This window comes from Typopeltis vanoorti, chromosome 3 (assembly GCF_054136105.1).
Source record: "Typopeltis vanoorti isolate ZY-2024b chromosome 3, IOZ_Tvanoo_1.0, whole genome shotgun sequence".
Classification (NCBI taxonomy): Eukaryota; Metazoa; Arthropoda; class Arachnida; order Uropygi; family Thelyphonidae; genus Typopeltis; species Typopeltis vanoorti.
The window spans coordinates 75,129,151-75,152,944 of NC_143551.1; the positions used below are offsets into that span (position 1 = coordinate 75,129,151).

At 37.4% G+C, this 23,794-nt stretch overlaps 1 protein-coding gene across 2 annotated transcripts in view; it reads left to right on the forward strand.

Moving 5' to 3' along the window:
• The window catches only part of bur (GMP synthase burgundy), a 330,780-nt gene that overhangs the window by 253,948 nt on the left and 53,038 nt on the right, over positions 1 to 23,794 (forward strand). For both annotated transcript variants that reach the window (XM_090390672.1, XM_090390671.1), the window contains exon 13: positions 5,889 to 6,014. In XM_090390672.1, coding sequence (XP_090246798.1) covers positions 5,889 to 6,014 — 126 coding nt within the window. The remainder of the gene's footprint in view (positions 1 to 5,888; positions 6,015 to 23,794) is intronic.

The following is a 23,794-nucleotide window of genomic DNA, read 5'->3' on the forward strand; positions in this document are numbered from 1 at the left end:
GCCGCCACTGTGTTATAATATGTGAGCAAGTTACTGAGGCATGACCTACCCTTCACAAAACCATGCTGTCCCCGATACAGTATCCCATTTTCTTCTATCCAATCTTGTATTTTCCTCTTGACTATTTTCTCTAAGACCTTCATAATGATTCCTGTTATGCTGATTGGCCGGTAATTTTCAACAGCAGCCTTGGAACCACCTTTGTGCAGTGGAACTATTTTCCCCTCTTTCCACCCCCTTGGGACTGACCCAGTCCTCAGGCTCAAATTAAACAAAATGGTCAAGGGCACTGACAATTCTTTGGCCGCTTCACGTACGACACGAGCTGGTATACCATCCAATCCCACAGATGTATTGACATTGAGGTTCTGTAATAGACTAGTTACCTCTACTTCATTCATCACAATTCCAGTATAAGCTGTTGGTTCTTCCATTCCTGCAAAGTCACCACCTGGGTGATATACTCTTGCAAAGTGCTCGCTCAGTAATTCCACAATATCAACTGATTCAGTTACCTCCCTACCCTCAGCATTTTTTAAGATCATTCTACCATGAGCATTTTTCCTTTTACTTGCAACATATTGAAAAAACTGTTTGGGATTCTCTTTAGCCTGCGTGGCCAATTTCCTTTCGTAATCTGCTTTTGCTTTTCTTACCACCCTTGTTACCATCCTGGCCTGAGCTTTATACTGTTCCTGCGCCTGATGGTCACCCTTCTCCTTAAAATTCCTCCACAATTGTTTCTTTTTTTGCAGCTCAAGCTTAATAGTGTTATTCATCCATTTAACCCCTAATTGATTTATTATTCGGACTCTTGGTATACAGTCAACCATTGCCTCCTGCAAACAGTTCTTAACCACCTCCCATGCACTATCAACATCCAGCCCTTGCAGTTTTACATGCCATGGCATTGAGCCAAGCACACACCTAAGCTTGTCATACTTACCAGCCCGGTAATTCCACATGTACCCTGTCTTAATTGTAAATTCGACTCTTTTAGCCACCCTCCCAAGTCATGACTTTATGGTCACTCTCACCAATTGGTGGCAACATGGTCATGTTCATTACAGCCACATTCTCGGTTGCAATTACTAGGTCCAGCACTCTCTGCCCCCTGGTATTTTCCAATACATGTTGCCGTAGATAGTTGTCCCTTAATAACCGCAGAAAATCCAATTCCTTCCTCCCATGTGCCCTCTCCTCTTTCCAGTCAATGTTACCATAATTGAAATCACCCATAATAATTACCCTTCTTCCACTCATTTCTTCTATTTGCTTATGCATACTATCCCCACCATCCACTCCATCACCCGGTCTATAGCAGCACCCAATTGTATATTTTGTTCTGCTGGATTGTATCTCACACCAAACAGCCTCAAATGCACTTTTTTCCCCATCATGCAGTTCAACTTCTATACTCCTTGGCTGAAGATCATCAGCAATCATCAATAACACTCCTCCCCCCTTTTTATTCACCCTGTCACTCCTGAACACGCTATACCCGTCGCATTCAATCCCACTAGCTTTATCATCTTCTGTCAGCCATGTTTCACTAATACCGACAACCTCTGGCCTGGAAGTGCCAACCATGGCCAAAAACTCTTCCTTCTTGTTCCTAATACTCCTGGCATTAGTGTACATGAATCGCAGAAGCCCATTTGTCCCATCCTTACTTTGATGCCTTATACTAACTATCCCATTCTGATTTGTTGTCCGTCGTACTCGCTCGGGCATAATATACTCGTTCATACACTTAACTGCCCCCCTAAAGTCAGCATATCTACTCCCACCCCTCTTAATAAATCTAGTTTCCTTGAGTCTGTACATCCACTTCCACTTCATTCATCAACACTCTTTCAAGTCTCCGTACACCAACTCCATTCAAATGCAATCCATCCATCTTATATAAGTCCTTTCGCACATCGAACTCATTCCACACATCCACAAATTCCACACCACTCTCCATGCATAACCCACGCATAAAGTCATTGGCAATTATGGCCCTCCTTCTAAACACTTCACTGTCATACCGCGGTAAGATACTCACCATCCTAACTCTCTCACTCTTCTCTTTTGCTACCTCAAACAACTCCCTCACATCCTCTATCATTTCCATTTTGTCCTGTTTCAAATCATTCGTTCCTGCCACGATTATCATCTCTTTCACCCTCTGTTTTTGCAGTCGAATAGATTCGCTGACGTCCTTTATGATCGCACCCGGCTGGTACGACTTCGTTAAATTCTCAATTATTACGCCTCTTAATAGCGAATCCCCATACAGCACTCGCTCCTTCATTTTATTGACGTTTGCAAACATTCTATTATTTGCCGTCGCAGACTTCCGCCGGTTATTTGTCGGTACGTTCAACACACATTTTTCCATACGCTCCAGTTGTCGTTTAGCTCTGTGTATGGCACCATTCAAACGGGCAATTTCGCTACTCGCATTTATCTCACCATTTTCATTATCGATCAAATCATCCATTCTTTCTGTGTTTCTACCTTCAATTACATTTTTGGCGACGCTCTCACACCTATCTGGCACTACCACGCAATTCTCTAGCACACCGCCATTTTCTACATTCTGACTATCGCTCACGACACACGAAACACGCTTGAAGTCCTCATTCTCTTTACACTTTTTACACATATTAACTCCACTATCACTTTCTAACCAGACTCCCACCGCTCTTCGCAAGGCATACATCTCACAGACAGCACATTGCATAAATTCGTTTACATCAATACTCTTAAACAAACATGGCGATCTGGCCGCCATTTTTTTCTTTATCGGTGCCATGTGTGCGCTATCTTTTCTTAAAAATAATAATTAAAATAACAGAAAACACGCAAAAATTGTACAGACATACCAAGAAACAAAAGCAAACAATACTACTTAAAATTCTAGTAAAATATCTAATGTTAACACAAAATAATACTAATCTTTTCAGGAGCTCTCAACAAGCCGACGATCTAATCAGTGCGACACCAAGCGGTCCAAAGTATGGATGTGCATTCCTGACTGCCATCTTCTCCTGCTGCCTTTCCACATTTCAAGTCTTTGATGGCTTTTTCCACTTCAAGTATGGATGGGCATTCCTAACTGCATGCCTATTGAGTGTTTTTTACCACTCTACTATCACAACTGGTTTCATTTAGCAATTTTTCGAAGTAATTACTCCATAATTCAAGGAAATCTTTTTTCTCCTGTTTCATCTTACCTTTATCATCTGTAACTCCTTTTACAGCACTCTTTCCTCCATTTCTAAACTTCATCAAAAACCAATAGAATATTTTGCCACCTTCTTGATATTTATTTTCTATGTTCTTGCCCAAGTCCTCCCATGACTTTTGTTTAGCTAGTTCCACACTGCTTAGCTCTCTTACACTTGTCTCTGTGTAAGAAAGCTGTGGTTAGGTTAGGTTTTTGTCTTTTTCCAAGAGCACAAGCCGACTTATTTGCCAGGATCTTTTGATATGCTTTCTTCTTTTCTTCACTGCCTCTTTAACTTCTTGTGTCCACCATTGAGTTCTGATTTTTCTATCCTTGCAGACAACCTCACCACATGCCTCTCTGGCTGAATCAATGAGTGTTTTCTTCAAGGCTTGCCACTGAATCTCCAAGATTTGATTCCTGTTCTCAAACTCTTTCATTTTTTTTTTCAATAATCTTTGTGTATTTTAGTCTACAGTTCACATCTGAAAGCTGCTCAAAACATCACTATCAACAATAACATAGTCAATGAGACTTTTCTTATTCCTTGCCTCTTCTCTCCATGTGAATCTGTGCTCATTTTTATGTTGGAACATGGTGTTAGTAATAACCAGTCCATGTCCTGAGCAGAAATCCAACAGATATTTACCATTATTATTAGCTTTGCTCTTTTCTCCAAATTTTCCCAAAATATTTTTGTATGTCTGACAATCATTTCCTACTCTGCTATTTAGATCCCTAACAAGGACCAACTTTTTCCTTTTTCATTGTGTCAGTTATTTTCTCTAATGTATCAAAAATTTCCTCCACCTCTACCTTAGTAGAACCTTCTGTGGGACCATAGGCACAAATGTCTCATTGTCCAATTCCCCATTCTGATATTTGCTCACATCACTCTACTTGAGACTGCCTGCCATTCAAGAAGATTAGCCTCGTATTTTGTGTTGAATACTATGGCTACTCCTTCTTTTCCTTGATTTTCATTGCCTGAATATAACATTTTGTATTTATTGCTCAGAAAGATCTCACCAGTTTTTGTCTTTTTTGTTTCAGTCACCCCTCTTATGTCGATCTGGTACTTATCTAATTCCTCAGGTAGCTCCATTTCTTTGCCATTCAGGCTTCTTATATTGATAGTACCGATCTTTAACTCTGGTGATGTTGAGTTGGGGTGTGTTTTCAGATTTGTTCCAGTTGCTGACTTTTCGCTGTTCACCCTGGTTCTCTGGCAAAAACAACGGAGGCCTTGTTTAACCGGACGACGCCCTAGCTGGCATAGAATTTTGTCATGTTGTTCTCTCATTTTGTATTTTGGTTTAAGGCAATAAAAATACAATTTGGTCAGCTAAATCCCAAATTTCCATCTCATCATCGTTCGTTCAGTATCCAGGTAGATACCCAACAGGATGCACCACGAGAAGGTGACGATTGGACATTAGGTCAGAAGCCCTGGTTGGTTCTCTGCATTCCTATAAAGGCTATGTGGAGGTCTCCTCTCAGTTATACAGCTTTAACCCTTAAGCACCCCCATTGTTATTTATTTTTAATGTAGAACCCATCTGCAAGATGTTAGTTAAACTTTAGTACACTAGTAACATGGATGGGTACTTGATATTTACATTTGAGTCTAAAGATCTTATGGTAAGATGCATAATCATAACTTTGTATAATTTGTAATAATTAGTTAAAATAACACTAATAAATATGTACTAGTTGCTCCTTTTTTGTTGAGATATTTTACTTCTGCTTTATTTACAAATATATTTACTCGTATTTCTGTTGTTTTTTTATAGATATGATATAAAATATTTTCATTACATGTTATTAATTCAGCCATTTTTATTATGCCAGACATATAATGATGAAATGCTGAACTAATAAGGCTAAATAGTTTTGTATAGTTAACAAAAACATGGTGTGTCTCCTGTTCTTCAGATTTGTTCAGATGAAATTTTTCTTTTACAAGTTAGAATAAAGTTGCTTAAGTAATTTTTTTTTTTTTTTGATTTAAAATGAATTACTTACCAAATTACTATTTCTATTTAATCTTTGGATGAGATTGGAGTTGAGCTTTTTCAAGTTTTAAGTTATTATAAAGGATATTTTATTTCCCTTACTGTTAATATGAACTTGAATAATTGGTATAGTTGTGAAGTGCTTTGTACATTTCATTGCATCTCAGTGATATGTATGGTATGAGAGATTCTGAATACCATTCTCTGAAGCAAGCTACAGTGAGCCCTTTGGAAATAATAGTATGTACTCAGTAGAGTGAAATGGAAGCACTGTAAGTTAGGTAACTTTTTCTACTGCAGTCTTGAGACATGCTGGTTTCCATCACCTTATGCAAATTATGGAATTAACCTAAGATGGGTTTGTTGTTGCAGTCACATTGTTGCCTCTTTATGGATTTGCAGATCTAGTCATATTTCAGGCTTTTGAGAAAGTATCACATGACAAACTTGGAAAGACTTCTTGCAATTTAGAAAATTTAATATTTCTACTTTTCCTGTTAACTTATGTTGCTGCTTTGTCACAACATTGATTAACTAAACAGCAGTTTTTTGCATTTTAAAAAATAAATTCAAACAGATAAAGTAATTAAAAATGCCTTTTATTACCTTGATGTACATGTAATTGATAGTAACAGAAGTTTTAATTTATTTCTTTGCAGAAACATGCCCTTATGAATAGAGTGCAAAATGGTACCACAGAAGATGAACAACAGTTTCTTTTAAAAGCATCAGAAAAATATAAGTTATTGTCTACCCTGTTACCAATCAAAAGTGTCGGTGTTCAGGTAATGCTGTTTACTTTTTTTTTTTTTTAATCATAATGCCATACAGAATAAATATTGTTAATGCTCTGATTATGAACATAGTCTCTCTGCAGCAGCATCATACTAGCTGTTATCACTATGTAAGAAAGTCTTATTTTTCAATCATTCTTCTTCTTCTCCCATAGTCCTAAATGGACCGTTGGGTCATTCATGGCTGGTAGGTGATAGTCTTGGTTAGCCTTCTCCGATCATCTCGGGTTCTTGTTCGTGATGTCAGTTGAGAAAGGGAGGAATTTCAATCATTACCTTCTGATATCTGCGGTATTCTGCCTACCCCATTTCTTTTGTTCATATCCCCAATTGCTGCCTCTTATAAATGAAGACTATATGGAATTCTTGAGGAAAAACAAATTATTCATAAAAATCATCTAATGCTTTTTTTTGCCATGTTAAACAATTTTTAAAAAGTTGATAAATTAACCTCCTTGTTGTTCGGTTGGACCATTTAAACAATCACATTTAATAATTCCTTTGCCAAGCCACTTCTAGCCTCCAATAAGGAGGCAAAATGCTTTAAAATTTATCACCTCAAGGACATTTGCAAACATTTATGCCCATCAGTGGGATTCAAACCTCTAGCCTGTTGGAGAGAGGATAACCTGGTTGTTTGCTGAATAACAGGTAAATCTCACTGTTGTTCAGTTTAATTGCAGTTACCTAAATAATCTTAAAAATTGTTTCATGTGTTAATTATTTTTTTAGCCTTTAATGATTATTAACAATTTTAATAAATCCTTTTGAAATTTTCTTGCTATTTTTATTATCATCAACTTAGGCCTACCATCAATGCTGGTAGGCCTAAGCAGCTATACCGCGTGAAATGGGAGGCATTGGAAAATGAGGCTGCGAGGAAGAATTTTGCAGATGACATTTCCTCCAAGTTCAAAGAGATTCCCAAGCATACTGCAGATGTTGAGGAGGAGTTGGAGCTGTTCAGAACTGCCGTCACTGCCTCTGCACTCTCATGCCATGGCAGAAAGCAGCTTGGTGTGGCGACGGCAGTGAGAAAAGGACACCTTGGTGGAACCAAGAGGTCCAAAAAACTGTTCGGGCAAAAAGGAGGCCTACCTAACATGGCTTAGGATCATGTCACCTGAGATGCGTTTCCGGTACACTGAGGCATGAAAAGCTGCTGCTGAGGCAGTAAAGACAGCAAAGCAGAAAGCTTGAGAATCCTTTGGAGAAAGATTAGACTCAGCCTATGCAAATGCAAACAAAGTATTCTGGCAGACCATCTGCTGCCTTCGAGGAGGAAGGGCAATTAAGGCCTCTGATGGTGCACGTTTAACAACCGAGAAGGATATCCTCCACGGATGGAGGGAATACTTTGAGAGCCTTCTTAATCCTAGGTGGCCCAGCAGTTGTGGACATCCAAGAGGTGCAGATCGGGGCAATGACTAGTCTCATAGCAGAAGAGGTCCATTTAGCAATAAAATCACTAAAATTGGGCAAGGCTGCTGGTGGTGATGAAATTCGGCCCAAAATGCTAAAAGCCTTAAATCGAGATGGCATTCTTTGGCTGACTCGAGTGTGTCAGGCTGCTTGGATACCTAGGCGAGCACCAAAGCAAAGGCAGACAGGTCTCCCTTCAAGAAGGGAGACCAAAGGGATTGCAGCAACTATCATGGAATCTCTCTGCTCAGCCTGCCTGGGAAAGTATATGCTAGGTGCTTGGAAAGAAGGTGCAGGAGCATAGTTGAGTCAAAGTTACAGGAAGAACAACGTGGCTTTCGTCCTGGTAGAAGCACAACTGACCAAATCTTCACTTTAAGGCAAGTCTTTGAGAAATCATGGATATATGCCAAGAATGTTTACACATTTTGTGGACTTGGAGGAGGCATATGACTGGGTTTCTCGGGATAAGCTTTGGCAAGTAATACAGGAGTACGGTGTGGATGGCCAACTATTAGCTGCCATCAAGTCCCTGTATGAATGTCCGGAGTTTTGTGTCAGGGTAAACAGCACAAAGTCTGAACCTTTCACAGTCTGTTGGCCTCCGTCAAGGGTGTGTTCTGTCACCCTTCCTTTTTATAATATTTATGGGCTGAATTGATAGGCACAGCCGAGGCAGTGGGTGTGTCAGAATTGGAAGATGTAGCATTGGACGTTTGCTTTTTGCAGATGAGATGACCTAGTTCTGCTTAGCTCTTCCACAGATGACCTCCAGCAGACCCTGGATAGGTTTGTAGCTGTTTGTGCAGAAGTTGGAATGAAGATCGGTGTGGCCAAAACTGAAACATTTGTGATCTCAAGACAACCATCCCAGTGCACTCTACATGTGAGTGGAGTCCCACTGAGGCAGGTGGAGAGTTTAATACCTTGGGTCCATATTCACGAGTGATGGAAAGTGGGACATAGAGCTAGATAATCGAATTGGCTCAGCGAGCACAATATTGTGGGAGCTTGGCCGTTCGGTAGTATTAAAGCGGGAGTTAAGCCAGAAGGCAAAGCTGGCTGTCTTCAATACAGTCTACGTCCCCATCCTCACCTATGGTCATGAGAGTTGGGTAATGACTGAAAGAATGCGGATATGAATCCAAGCCGTTGAAATGAGGTTCCTTCGAGGGGTTTCAGGGCTGACAAGACTCGACAGAGTCAGAAGCTCTGCAGTTCCGGAAACCCTCAATATTCAACCGTTGCTTCTCTGTGTTGAGAGATCGCAGTTACGTTGATACGGGCACCTGGTCAGAATGCCACAAGAAAGGCTCCCCCCAGCAGGCCCTCTTTGCCAAACCATAGGGTGGGAGGCCACGTGGATGACCAAGGACTCGCTGGATAGATTATATCCAAAACCTTGGGTGGACACGTTTCGGAGTCCCACCAGAACACCTGAGCTTGGTGGCGGAGGATCGTGACCATTGGAAGTTCCTCTTGCAACTGCTGCCCCCACAACCCAATTAGGAAAGGTGGCCCTGAAGGTGTATGTATGTATATTTTATTATGAATTTTTTCATTTGTTGTACTAATACCCAAGAATATATTGGAAAAGACAAGAGTATACAAAAGAACATGCAGGTAGATTATTATGTTTATAAACAAATGCTAGGAGTATCAGAAACAAAGAGATAGAGTTTGTTGCCTTAGTCAATATGTTAGGACCGCAGATTGTAGGCATTAGTGAGACCTTTCTATTAGAATCAGACATACTAACTAGTATCGATTTAAAGGGTGCACTATTTTTAGGAAAGGTAAGAGAGAGGATAGGAGAGGAGGGGGGGCATGCTGCTAATGATATCGGATGACCTGAATCCAGTTAGAGTTCAGACCTATAATTATAGCACTACTAACAATATTTCATGTAGCAGTGAGTTTCAAGCCATCTGGTGTGAGGTGGAATCTAACAAGATCAAGTACATAGTGTAGTGTTGTTACACACCTGGTGGATTGGTTCCTAGTGATGAAGAAATGCGTCATCAAATAGACAAGATGAGTGCAAAAAGAGTAATCATAATGGGAGACTTTAATTATCTAAATATTGATTGGGTAGAAGTAGAATCTCACGAGAAGAATGAAAATGCATTTATTGAGCTGTTGTGGGACAACTTCCTCAAGCACGTGACAGAAAGAACTCGTTAGATTTGATTATAGTGTCAGAGGGCATTTCAGTTAAAGATGTAACTCTTCTGCCTCTGGTTGCTCAGGTGGGAAGTGACTAAGTTTAATAATGTTCCATTCAGAAAAGGTTACACACTGAACTACAAAGCAGGAAATTATGACCAACTGAGGATTATACTAAGTTTAGTGGAATGGAATGGAATCGGTTGATAGATGGGAAGAATATCGACAGTGCATGGGGAAACATTTAAACAATACTTAAATGATGCGATATCAGAGTGTGTCCCGAGAGTTCAAACAATAAACAGGGTAGGAGTCAAATGGATGTGTAATCTTATTAAGGAAGAGATTCGTAAGAAAAGGATGATGTGGCAGGAATACCATGTATAAGGATGATGTGCATTATGATAATTATAAACAGCAGGCTAGAATAGTCACAACTGTTGTATGGAAAGCAAAGTCCGAGTATGAAAAGAAACTGGCTCTGCATGCTAGACAACCCACAAGAATTCTATCGATATACTGCAAGTAAAAGAAAGAATGAATATGAAAGAATAACTCTTCTAAATGTCTGCATGGTTAGCTGAGTGGTTACGTGCTCCGCAACCATATGCCTTGGGAAGGAGTCTCCTGCGTTCGATTCTCGTCGCTGATATGAGGAGCTAAGGATCTTTCTATCTTTCTCAGACATAACCAAGTTAGCTGTTCTTGGGTGTGATTTTTTTCCCCAGTTTATCTGGGATTTTCCTCTCGCAAAACAGGCAAACCGGTCTTATCACAAACAATTACACAATTGAGCGTCGGGGGTAATGACCCCACCTCGTAGTGAGTTATATCACCCCATATACATTTGGCACTACAGCCCTATATGGGACTGTATTGCCAAAGAAGAACTCTTCTAAATGCAGATGCATGAGGGTTACAGATGCAGAAGAGGTTGTTCAACTAATGAGCACCCATTTTGTTAAAAGCTATCAACCTATTGTATGCAACATTGACCTCACTGCTAACTCTTCACTGGATGAAGAAACTCAGGTGTATGAGGACAAGGTATTAGAACTGTTGCACAAACTGAATAAGAAGAATTCAGCAGTAGGGACTGATGGAATATCAGCACATGTGCTAAAAGAGCGTTCAGCTAAACTGGCTATTCCTTTGACTAGGCTGTTTAATATGAGTCTCGGAACAGGGAAGATTCTGCAGGAGTGGAAAGAATGTATGGCAATTCCAGTGCACAAGAGTTGTGCAAAGAATGATGTATCCAAATATTGACCAATTAGTATCTCAGGAGTGGTGGTGAAGATTCTGGAAAAATTGGTTAAGGCTCACATTCAGAAACTGGTTGACAGTGAATCTCTACTTTGAAATGAGTAACATGAGCTTACTAATTGAAGCTCACATTCTATAACAATGTCGCCATTGAACTAGACTAGGGGAATGGATACACCATGATACTTTTGGATTTTGCTAAGGCTTTTGACAGAATACAACATGACAGACTGCTGCATAAATTGGAGAAAATGGGTTTGGGTTATACAACATTAGCATGGATAAGATGATGGCTAACTGACAGATATCAAAAAGTGGTATACGGGGAGATCTGCGTCTGCAAGGTTTAAGGTAACAAGTGGTGTACCACAAGGATCAGTGCTTGGTCTACTGTTATTCAATCTGTACATTAATGATATTGGGAAGGATTTGACAAGCAACATACAGTTATTTGCTGATGATGCAGAGATAGGCAGGGTAATCAGGAATGCTGCTGATATGCAGTACTTGCAGAATGATTTGAATTGTGGCCATGGAAAAATGGATGTCAGTTCAATGTCAATAAATGTAAAATCATTCACTTCGGCATGGTTAGATATCCATTGTCATATTATTTTTGGTGGGATTATGCTAGAAGAAACTGATGAGGGGATCCTTTCTTTTAGTGCCTTTTAGAGCCTTTCTGATCATGCCCTGAACACTTTACATAGAATTGACTGGTAAAGCACCAGTTGTTTACATCACACCAAAACATGGTATGAACGTAAATTTAAGGAAGCTTGTGAGATTATTATTAACCACCCAAATCTGAACAATAATGATGGTCTAAAAATCCCAAACATATGGAAGGCACATATTCGACCCATGGAACCTTCCTCTCTAAGAATGGCTATAAACAGGACTGTAGATATCCAGGATCCTTAATCAAAAATAACAATTGTAATGCTAAAAATAGGAAATCATTGTTACTGAAAGAAAACCATCTATAAGAAAGACTGTTGTTTGCTCGTGTTATCATAAATAAAATTTAGCTTGATGTAGTTTTTAAATAATTTGTATTTTTTTTTTTTTCACTAGAGGTCATGTCAGTAGAATAACCTGTGATCAAATCATTGTTTCTCTAGCTTACTGTATGTAATGTAACTTAGCTTGTCCTGTATATTTGTATATGCTCCAGATGATGATCTTAATATGAAGATCTAAACGTCGGGAAATTAAGAGTTATTTATAACACGGTTGTGAAGTCCATAATTTCTAAAATGAATGATGAGGCTAGGGATCTTGGAGTGTTTGTAGATAGGACGTTGAAGTTCACGGGACATGTAGCAAAGATTGCAAATACAACTGAAAAGATAATTGCAACTGAAATGTTCACATGTAAAGATAAGGATTTCATTTTGCTTCTTTACAAGGCCTTGATAAGACCTCACTTAGACTATTGTGTGCAAGTCTGGTCCCCTGGTTTCCGTTGTGATTCTGATATATTGGAGAGAGTGCAAAGGTGAATGATGAAAATGACATCAGGATTATGGAATGCTGATTATGAAGACAGATTGAGAATTTGTAGATTGCAGAGACTAGCAAACAGGAGAAAGAAGGGTGATATTATAAAATTCGATGCAGTACACTTTTATTCAAATTTTTCTGCATCGATTTTACAGAGGTCACAAATCATGTGAAAGGAACAAGATTGTACGCTACTGTATATTAAAGATGAAATACTGATTGTAAATTTGTAAAGATAACTGACTAAAGAATGAAATAGAATTGTTCATAAATTATACAATATTGTAAAGGTTAGAATTATACATTAAGTTGATTTAATTTTAAGTTCTGATGTGAAGTTGTAAGGGCAACAGAATGTAAAAGTATTTCTGCCCCAAGTTAAGCGGATTAGACAAGAGTATGTTAGCGACTTGATAGTGAACAAAGGTATTGAATGTCATTCAAATGCAGAGATTTTGCCACCAGAATTGAAAGTCAAGACAACAGTGACGTTGTCTTGACTTTCAATTCGTTGTCGGGGGTCTCTCTGACCTTAAAACAAGGAACCTCGGAATCGTATAAGAGAGGTCTTGAGAACCTCGAGAAAAAAGAAGGGTAGTTTTTCGTCTTGCTGCAGTTCATTGGATTGTGACCCCTAAGCATGGGGAAAAAACCAGGAGAGGCAGATTATTCTACGGAGATATATTTTCACTAATGGAACGTGCCACATGCGACCAGATACACAGCATCTACAGTAGATCCAGAGCTGACGGTGAGCTATGCCACAATTCCCAGAAGAGGACTACACCAGAACGACTGAAGAAAAGCTGAACGGTTCGTTAAAAGATAGTACATACGACAGCAGTCAACAGGACCGCCACAAATCTTCCAAGCTGGTAGGACTGTATATGTTTTTACGAATTTATGAGTAGATTCTATTGTATTAACGCTGAGGTAGTGATTAAGAATTGTATGTCTGCAGAACGTACTTTTGTTGAAATAGTTGTATAAGTTGCTGTAAGAAATAATTGAGGACTTAGCTAGTAAAATATTGAGAATGTTATCCAAAGATATAGATTGTAACAGGCAGTAATTCCTTAGATTTGCAAGATAAGTTATTTAAGTATTGTGAATAGCATGCCATTGTAAAATAATGTCGGGTGCTGCATTGTAAAAAATAATTGTCATTTTATGTTAAGTTAATTATTGTTAATTATTTTTCTTCAATATCTATTTCGCACCTTTTGTATTATTCTTATTCTTGTCCTTATCCTTCCTTACTCTCCTTATGTCTACTCTGTTAAATCTTTCTGCTAAGTACTCTTTACCTTGTTCTAATTTTAGTTGATTTATTTAATCCCCGCTTGTAATCCTTTATACTTCGTACAAGTGTTAGCACTGTTAGTGGAAGGCCTCTGAAATAGGCAATTCACAGTTACAGTTAACCATCTTCCACACTATGTAATTCAGAGAAATTTATATTATTTTTTCGACTGCGCCACCCTGAATTTTATAGCATGAGAAATTTAGTTATAACACTTATAGAAAATATCACTTTCTAAAATAATTCCTTAATTAGTCAGTCGTGGCAGTTTCTCTAATTTAAGCACACAGTTTCGGTTATTTTTGTGAGACAGTGCATTGGTCAAAGATCAGGCGATAATTTTAAGCAAACAAAACGTTTATTTTACCTTAAGCAACTTTACAATATGATACACAATTGAGCAATTTCTCTCTGATACCTGTCTTGAGCTCAAGTCTTAATCTTCAAATTAGACCTGCTATTCACAATGCTTGATTAACTTGCTCTACAAAATCTAGGCAATTACTGGCTGTTACAATCTATATCTTTGGCTAACATTCTTCTCAATATATATACTAGCTAATTCTCAGCCTCAGTTATTTCTTATAGTGACTTATGCAACTATTTTCACAAGGCCACGTTCAGCAGACATACAATTCATAATCACTACCTCAGCGTTAATACAATAGAATCTACTCATAAATTAGTAGAAATATATACAGTCCTACCAGCTTTGAAGATTTGTGGTGGTCCTGTTGACTGCTGTCCTACGTATTATTCTTTGCTGAACGGCTTTTCTTCGGTAGTCATGGTGTAGTCCTCTTCCGGGAATTGTGGCATAGCTCACCATCGGATCTGGATCTACCGTAGACGCTATGTATCTGGTCGCACACGGCATGCTCCGTTACTGAAAATACATCTTCATAGAATAATCTGCCTCTCCTGGTTTTTCGCCATGCTTAGAGGTCACGATCCGATGAACTGCAGCAAGACGGAAAACTCCCTCTCGTTTTTCTAGAGGTTCTCAAGACCTCTTTTATACGATTCTGAGGTTCTTGTTTTAAGGTCAGAGAGACCCCCGAATCTTCTGTAAATAACTGTCAGTGTTGTCTTGACCTTCAGTTTTGGTGGCAAAATCTCTGCATCTGAATGACCTTCAATACCTTTTGTTCACTATCAAGTCACCAACATAATCTTGTCTAATCCTCTTAACTTGTGCAAAATACTTTTACATTCTGTTGCCCTTACAACTTCACATCAGAGCTTAATATTAAATCAACTTAACGTATAATTCTAACCTTTACAATATTGTATAATTTATGGACAATTCTAAGTTTACAATCAGTATTTCAGCTTTAATATACAATAATGTACAATCTTGTTCCTCTCACATGATTTGTGACCTCTGTAAAATCGATGTAGAAAAATTTTAATAAAACTTTATTGCATCGAATTTTACAATATGATTGAGACTTAAAAAAACTTATGAAAGGGTCATACACGATTTCAATTGATGGAATTTTTTATTTTATGGAGGGTGGGGAAAGGACAAGAGGGCATCTTTGGAAGCTGAGAATGAATGCTACAAAGAAGGGGTGAGGGCTAGATTTTTCTCTCATAGGGTGGTGCGTGATTGGAATGGATTGCCATTGGATGTTGTGAGTGCAAGCATTGTGAATGAATTCAAGAATAAGTATTGATAACTGGTGCATGTGTAGTATGTGGCCTCCCTCAATGTGTACCTGACTCCCTCAAGGTCTCTCTTAATAATAATAAACATTTGCCAACTTGTTTTGCTTAGTCAGTAGCACTTAAAATACAGTTGGAAACCTCACACCCACCACCACCACAGTCCTTCTTAGTTGGAAAGTGGGTATGCAGGCTGGTGCTGCTTCTCTCAAACAACCTTTGACCACTTGCTATGCACCACTGATGTGCCTTCTTTGTACCATCTCAAGCCATTGCATCGCTCCAAGATGACTCACAAGTCTGTCATAATCATGAACTTTATAGTTCAACATAAATCCTTTTTACAGAGAATTCCACATGTTCGCCAACTTCTCAAAATAACACTGCATAGTCACTCTGCCCAATTGGAGGCAGTGTGCTGCCTTGTTTATGGATATATTTTCCAAAGCTATTACCAGATCCAACACTGAAATTCCTGGTCTCCTTTATAACATATTATTTCATGTAATTATCCTTTAGCAACTGTGTGAATTTTTTCACGTCCATCTTGTCATGGCCCCTTTCCTCCCTCCAATTTATATCCCCCATAGTTATACTCAGTGGTGAGCTATCGAAATTTTAACAAAGGGCTTGCATCATCGAGCAAAACAAAAAAAAAAGTGGCTAACTTAGCCTGTATAATACTTATATTGCGACTTTGGAGAGCTTCTGACAGATATGATAATTCCTGTAGGATATCAATCATTAATGCTAGATCTTTTAAAAATTTCAAATTGAGAAGTCGGTTTAAAAAAACCATTATATTTATCGTTCGATGCAAAATGCTTGCATAAAGCTGGGTAATTTCTCCACAAAGCAAGAGCCGTTCGTAAACTGCAAGCTGCCCATCATGGTCCAAACACACGGCCAATCTTTAAAATTTCGATACCAAGGTCTTTTGCAAGCATATTTAATTCTTGTTGATTTTTTGGTGATTGATGATAAAAAGCATATAATTTATCCATAAATATTTCAAAATGATTTATTTCTTTAATGTTTTTTGACGAATCGTCCAATTCTAAGTGTAAACGATGAGCCAATGCCAAATCACAACATTGAAAATTTTTGTAGCAGTTTGATTGCAATACCTGATTTGTTTCCTAACATTACACTAGCTCCATTGGAACAAAATGCAATGAAATGATTTTTTATATAGTTATCATAAAATCCATATGAAATTAAAGTAGCAATTATAGTAGCATGTACGCATTCCACAGTGGTATTTTCTAGTTCTACAAGAATATTAAACAAAAATACAAGGGCTTGCAAATTTGAGAAAAATTTAACAAAGGGCTCATGCGAGCCCCTTATGGCTTACCACTGGTTATACTCCTATAACAATTGTTTGGCCTGCACTCGTGCTCATCTGCCTATACATGATATCTACATCTTCCTGTGGAACCCCCCCCCCCCTCCCCAGCAACATATTTTGTCCTGTTGGCCTCTATCTCACACCAGATATCCCCCAAACAAACTACCTTCCCCAGACCTAAAATCCTATTTAACTTCTAATTTTTTTTAGTTGTAATTCTTTAGCTATCATCAGCAATATCTCACTTCCTGTCCTATTTACTCTATCCTCCCTGAAAATATAATACCCTTTACGTTCTGTCCCTATAACTATGTCAACCTGAGCTCACTGATGCCTATAATTTTTAGCCAAGTCAAGCTGACGAATGCCAAAAACTTCCCCTTCCTTCTTCCTGATACTTCTTGCATTCAAGTACATGCATTTAGACATTCCCTTGTACCCACAATTACCCTTGTATAAATGTGAGTATAAGGAATATGAAACTGTGAAATTGCATTCAGAATTGCATAATCATTTTCAGTTTCATATTTCATATTTTCACATGCTCATTTATCACAGGGATGGCCAACACATGCTTGATTTCATCCTTCCTAATATCTCTAGTTTCCCTGTTTTTGCACTTCCATACTCTCACTAAACAACACTCTCTCCAAACATCTAACTCCCAAACCATTAAAATTCAGTCTGTCAGGCATGTATAAGTCCTTTCATCCATTTAGTTTATTCCATACATCAATGAACTACGTACCGTTTCTCCTCCACAATCTTCTCATGGACTCATTAGCAATCATGGCCCTTCTCAACTCTGTCCTATCATACTGAGGCAGCAGACTCACAATTTTTACTTCTTTACCCTTCATTTTTGCTTTGCAACAACTCTTTTATATCTTCTCTCATTGTATATTTCTCCCTTTTCAAATCATTTGTTTTTGCCATAACAGTCATCTCTTTCACTTCTTCCTTCTGCAAACTAACAGCATCATTAGCATTCTCGATTTTCACACCTGGGAGGCATGCTTTCATCACTTGCTCATTTAGTATATATATTTTATCATCGAATCTCCATACATTATCGTATCCTTATTTTTGCAATTTCATACTCGCCTAATTCACATTGTTTTTCGTTCTCCCACCTGCTGTACCAGATGAAAATCGTTTCTCCAGTTGCTCTAGTTTTCGTTTTGTCCTGTGAAGGGAAGGATACAACATAAATGTGCTATTTGAGTACTTACCCATCTCTTCATCAGCCACTTCTTTCATGCTTTCATCTCAAGAGCTATCGTTCACAATTTCTGCATTCACTTGCATTAAATCGTTAACATTTGTCAATTTGTTTTCCTGCTTTCTACATGATTTGCATTTCTTGCACTGGCACACAAAACATTTACAACATTCTCTCTCTCCATTCACACTTTCATACCACAACCTGTTCGCTCTCTGCAATGCATACATATATACATACACTCAATGTTCAAAACATTAGAGATATTGAGTGATGGGTAATTGATGCTGGCATCCTCCGTACAGAGTGAAACATACAAACTGAACACAGGTGGTAAATAGGCAGAGTGCAATGCTGCAATCGACAAACATGGATAAATGTGGCAATCTTAGCGACTTTGATCATGGGCATATTATTGGCACCAGACAAATGGGTCATTCTATTTTCCAAGTGGTAAGAACCCTAGGGTTCTGGAAGGCAACTGTATCAAGGGTCTATGGCAAGTATACCATCAACAGACATACCAGCGCCCAGTGAGCAAGTGGTGGCTGACCACACACTATTGATGACAGGGTTGATGTAGACTGTCCAGACTTGTACAGACTAACTGCAGGGCAACAATGGTGACATAAATCACATCCAGTATTAATGTTTGAGGTCCAAGTGGTATCAGCAAGCAAACAGTACAGTGTACTCTGCATACTGTGGGCTGCAGGAACGGACACCCTAATCGTGTAGCACTGTTGACAACTCGTCATTGGGCATTGTGTCTTGCCTCATGCTGGGACCATTGGAACTGGACCTCTGCAGAACGAGACCAGATTCATATGGTCTGATGAATCTCATTATCAGTTTTACCGAGCTGACAGTAGGGTGCAAGTGTGTCATTGACAGCATGAGGCCATGGTCCTGGCATGCCAAGTCAACTCTGTTCAAGGAAGTGGTGGCTCTGTGGTTGTTTTTGGGGATCTTTCTCAGGTGACACATTAGGTCCCTTAGGGTGTCTGGAGAGGTCCTTAAACACTGCGAGCTACCAGAATGTGCTAGCTGATCAACTACTCGCTTGCATGGCCTTCTTGCATCCTGCAGCCGATGCAGCGTACTGTCCTGCTATCTGTTTCAGCAGGACAGTATGCTGCCCCACTGGGCCACAACTACCCAGGCATGGCTCAAGGAACACTCATCTCAGTTTGGGACCATCCAATTGTCCTCAGATTTAAATCTGATAGAATCTCTCTGGGATGCCATAGTGAACATCAGATCCATGTATCCATGACTGACTATCTTATGCTGGACAATGCTGCAACAGGCATGGCTGGAATTCCCTCTGTCATCTGGTGGAGTCAGTGACTCAGAGTACAGGTTGCTATTAGGTGGGCATCTGTAATGTTTTGTCCATTAAGTGTATAACATACACTACATCATAATAGATATCTCATGCCTAACTCAGTTGCCATTTTCATTGTACACATTGGTGCCATGTATTAAAATGCTTTTTTTTAAAAAATTAACCTGTATAAAATTTCAAAAACACACACATTCAACTTTACAATCTAAAATAAGATATAACTAATCATAATTACTAAAATTAGTAATATTCATTTTATACATCAGTTCAGACTAATGATAGCTTGCCTTTCGGAATTAAATAAAAGTTTAGTAAATTTGCTTTAAAAATATCTTTGACGGTTTAACATCCTTTTTTTTTATTCCAGTTTTATTATTATTGCCTTTTCTCTCCCAAATGCTTAGTCACAGCATTGTGAAAATCATTTTTTCAAACTCGCACTTGAATTAGACTGTGTAAACTTAGCTTTCTGTTAAATTTCTATTAAATTTGAAAATTCAGACATTAAATATATTCAGAAAGTAAGTCTTAATTTTGTAAATTTTACACGGCTTTGCCTATGTGAAATGGATTAGTGCTGTCACATTAACGTTTTGGTTAAACAATATAGTTTAAAGTCCTCAGTATAATACATTTAGTGTTCTATATAAATTAATTTGTATTTCTATTATTTCAAAGAAATCTAATTTAATTTCAGTTGTGTGTAACATTTTTTTTCATAAGCATAAAACACTAAACCTATAGTCTATTTTTTTTGATAACTGATAAGAGCCAAGAAATTCAAATTTTAAACATTTATTCCCACCAATATATTGAAATGCATGAAATGTGGGATGACTAATAAATACATTATTAGGCATTCTACAACATCCTCATGTTGTGCAAGTTTACAGATTTGAAATAGGGTGGCCACCCTGGTGCTGGAATAAAATTGAGTATCTCATTTAAAAGAAAAAATGTGTCCTAAAGTTGTGATAATGAGTATTTAACAAAATCATTTTCAAAAGTAGGAAAGGCTTCACATAGTCACATTTATTATTATTATTATTATTACTCCAAGATCCTGGCTTATCACAGCTTTAGGACACATTTTTTCTTTTAAATGAGATATTCAATTTTATTCCAGCACCAGGTGGCGGTCACCCTATTTCAAATCTGTAAACTTGTGCAACATGAGGATGTTGTAAAATGCCTAATAATGTATTTATTAGTCATCCTATATATCATGCATTTCAATATTATTGGTGGGAATAAATGTTTAAAATTTGAATTACCCCAGGATAATATTGATTTTTATAATCAGCTACGAAACATATATAATAAAATAAATAAAAATTATTTAGAATTGGAAACACAAAAATTAATAATAATATAGGAATACATGGAACATACTCTAAACAGGAATGGTAAAATATTGATTGACTTTGTAGTTTATAATAACCTAAAAATAATGAATTCCTTCTATAAACATAAAGACATACATAAATATACTTAGGCAGCAAGAGAATGGAAATCAAAATTAGATTATTTTGTATTAAATGAAAAGACATCAAAATTTTCACTAGATGTTAGAGTTCACAGAGGATATGAAATAAGCAGTGACCATTTCCTTGTTAAAATAAAATTAAGATTACCACCTAAATGGCTACAAGTAACAAGAACAGCAAGAAAATTTGAAACATTGTTTATAAAACTAGACTATTGAATGACACAAATGTACAATGGCTATATGAACGAAGAAATAACCAATATCTAGATAAAACAAAATGTAGAAATAGAATGGCTTAATATAAAAACAATACTAAATGCAGCAGCAAATGAAAGCTTAGGAAAGACCAAAAAATTCAATAAAAAGAAAAAACTGAAGATCTGGGATGATACAATCAAAGAAATAAAAAGAAAAAAGAATCCTATCACAAATGGTTAAGCAGTAAAAGATTAGAAGATGAAATAGAATATAAAAGAATAAGAGCCATTGAGAACTCAGAAAAAGACAGAGAATCATGGAACAATTTTGTTTCTAATTTAGAACATGATTTATATAAAATAAGACCCAATGTATATAAGATTTTGAAACACTTAAATGCAGATACCAAAGAAAACATAAACACAGAATTAAAATTAGAAGAATTTCTAAATTAATATACAGAATTGTGGACAGACAAATATTTTAAAAAAGACAACTGGCAAACAATTAAAGAAAATGAAAAGGAAATAACTAAAGAACAATTAGAAATCGGCCTGAAAGAAACAAGAAACAAAAAATCACCTGGAGAAGATAAGCTAAGTTCAGTACTATATAAATACGCAGGGACAAGATTCAAAGAAAGACTTATTATTTTTAAATAAAATTTATTCAACTGGTATCCCCCCCCCCCCCCAATAGAATGGAAAAAAGCAATTGTGATTCCTATCTTTAAAAAAGGTAATAGAGATGATCCTAAAAACTATAGAGGTATCAGTATACTAAATTCCTGTTACAAAATATATAGCAGAATCTTAAATAGCAAACTAATGAAATATTCCATAAACTTTATTTTAGAAGTACAGAATGGATTTAGAAAAGGATGATCATGTAGAAACCTGGCCTTTTGCCTAAAATTAATAATAGAGAAAAGAAGAGAATACTGTTAAATTGTAAAGTCTATTGTTAATAGTAATGTCTATTGTTAAATCTTCAGTTTAATCTTATCATACGTTAATTTACTGTTTCTTGAATCTATCCTTTTGCTTACTTAAACCTTTTACAATCAAAATCCTACCGGCTACTCTATTGTTATGTCGCTGCCTTCTCTATATTATATCTTGTTCTACCTCTATAATAACTCTCCTTCTAATCTATTGTCGTGCCCTTAAGATATTAATTCAGATCTATCTCCTCTTCGGATATTGGCAAAATTTATATTTTGCTGCGCCAGCCAATATCGTATAACAGAAGAGACTCTTGTTCAGGGAAATATTTCTAAATTCTAAAGGGATACACACAGTTATTTTATCTCACGCTTACGCTGTGCAGATTCAGTTAGCAGTCGTAGACTGAATCTCACTTAAGCAATTATATCTAAATTCCTTCCCGCCAAAAAGGTTCTATTTCATAAGTGGTGGTTTAAATTCATAATCAGGCATAAACTCAGGTATAAGGTACAAAACATGTTTATTGGAAAAACAAAACATTTACAGCTATGTAAGTTAAAATATTCAATGGATCAAAATTCACTCTAAGTTAAGGGTTATACTAAGTCGCAATGAATCAGAGCAAGTTTCAATTATGAAAGGATAAGATTAGGTTTAAGCATAATACTACTACTATATAATTCCTTTCACAAGTTATTCACAGAATACGCATTGAACACTTTCATTAATACTCTATCAATAATTATCTTAATTCTAAATTTCATTTAAGCAAGTCTAGTCATTCACAAATTACTTCCTATTAACAACTCTTCTTTGTTCCACAAGGGCTTAATTAATTCAGTCAAATTCTCACTAAAAGTTCTCTACTAGTGTCCTTTAGTTACAATGCACACAAATTTCTTGTTCTTCTAAACGAATTTTAACATAGAACGAAAACTCTTACATTACCGGATCTTTTCAGATTTCATGCCGCCATCTCATGTAGGTCTGGATTACCTTACTGCCTATTCTTTGGCCGTCTTTGTGCCTGGCGATGTACTACACTTTTTCTTCTAATTGTTTCTGACTGTTGCGTGCTGTCTACCGCTCCACAGGAAACTTTCTCCAATGGGACATTCTGCTAAAGCTCAATTCCACATAGGCCGTCGTATTGTGATCAGCTCTGCTTGAAAATCTTCAAGCATTCTCAAGAAAAGAGCCTGCCATCCATCATTACCGTAGTCGGCCCACCGCTCTTTCACGAATCCTCCGACCAACTCCCCCTAAAACTCTAATCCAGCAACCGAAGATTAAAAGGTCAAAAAAAAAAAAAAGCCCCTTAAAACGGCGTGCTTCGTCTTTTATTCGCCCTATTCGGGCGCCCTCTATTCGATGTGGTTTTCACCCACGAACCCCATCATTCATGCCCTTTGGGTGATCCTACACTCTCCCTAACATGTCAGGTTACATTATTCTAGGTAGCCGCTCTGACGTCATTTTTCCGCGTAGGTATAGCCTTCATTGCTACGCTCGACTCGTACAGATTATATGCGATAATTCCGGATTACTACTTATAATTTTTCTCAGAATTTCGCAATGTACTAGACAGCTTACTTGGGAATTACAAATAACCTAACAATAACTCTCACTATATCGCACACATGGACTACACATTATTACAAAACATAAAACAATACTTTATAATTATTAGCTGATGTGCAGATATCTCCTTAATAAGTAGTAATTATCATGTTAAATCCTGAATAAAGAATTTTCTTGTAAAGCTCTCCATTCAGGATCTAACAATACAATTTAGAAACACATATTGCATTTATTGACTTTGAAAAAGCATTTGACAAAGTTAAAAGAAACATATTATTTAACATATTAAAAGAAAGACAAATAC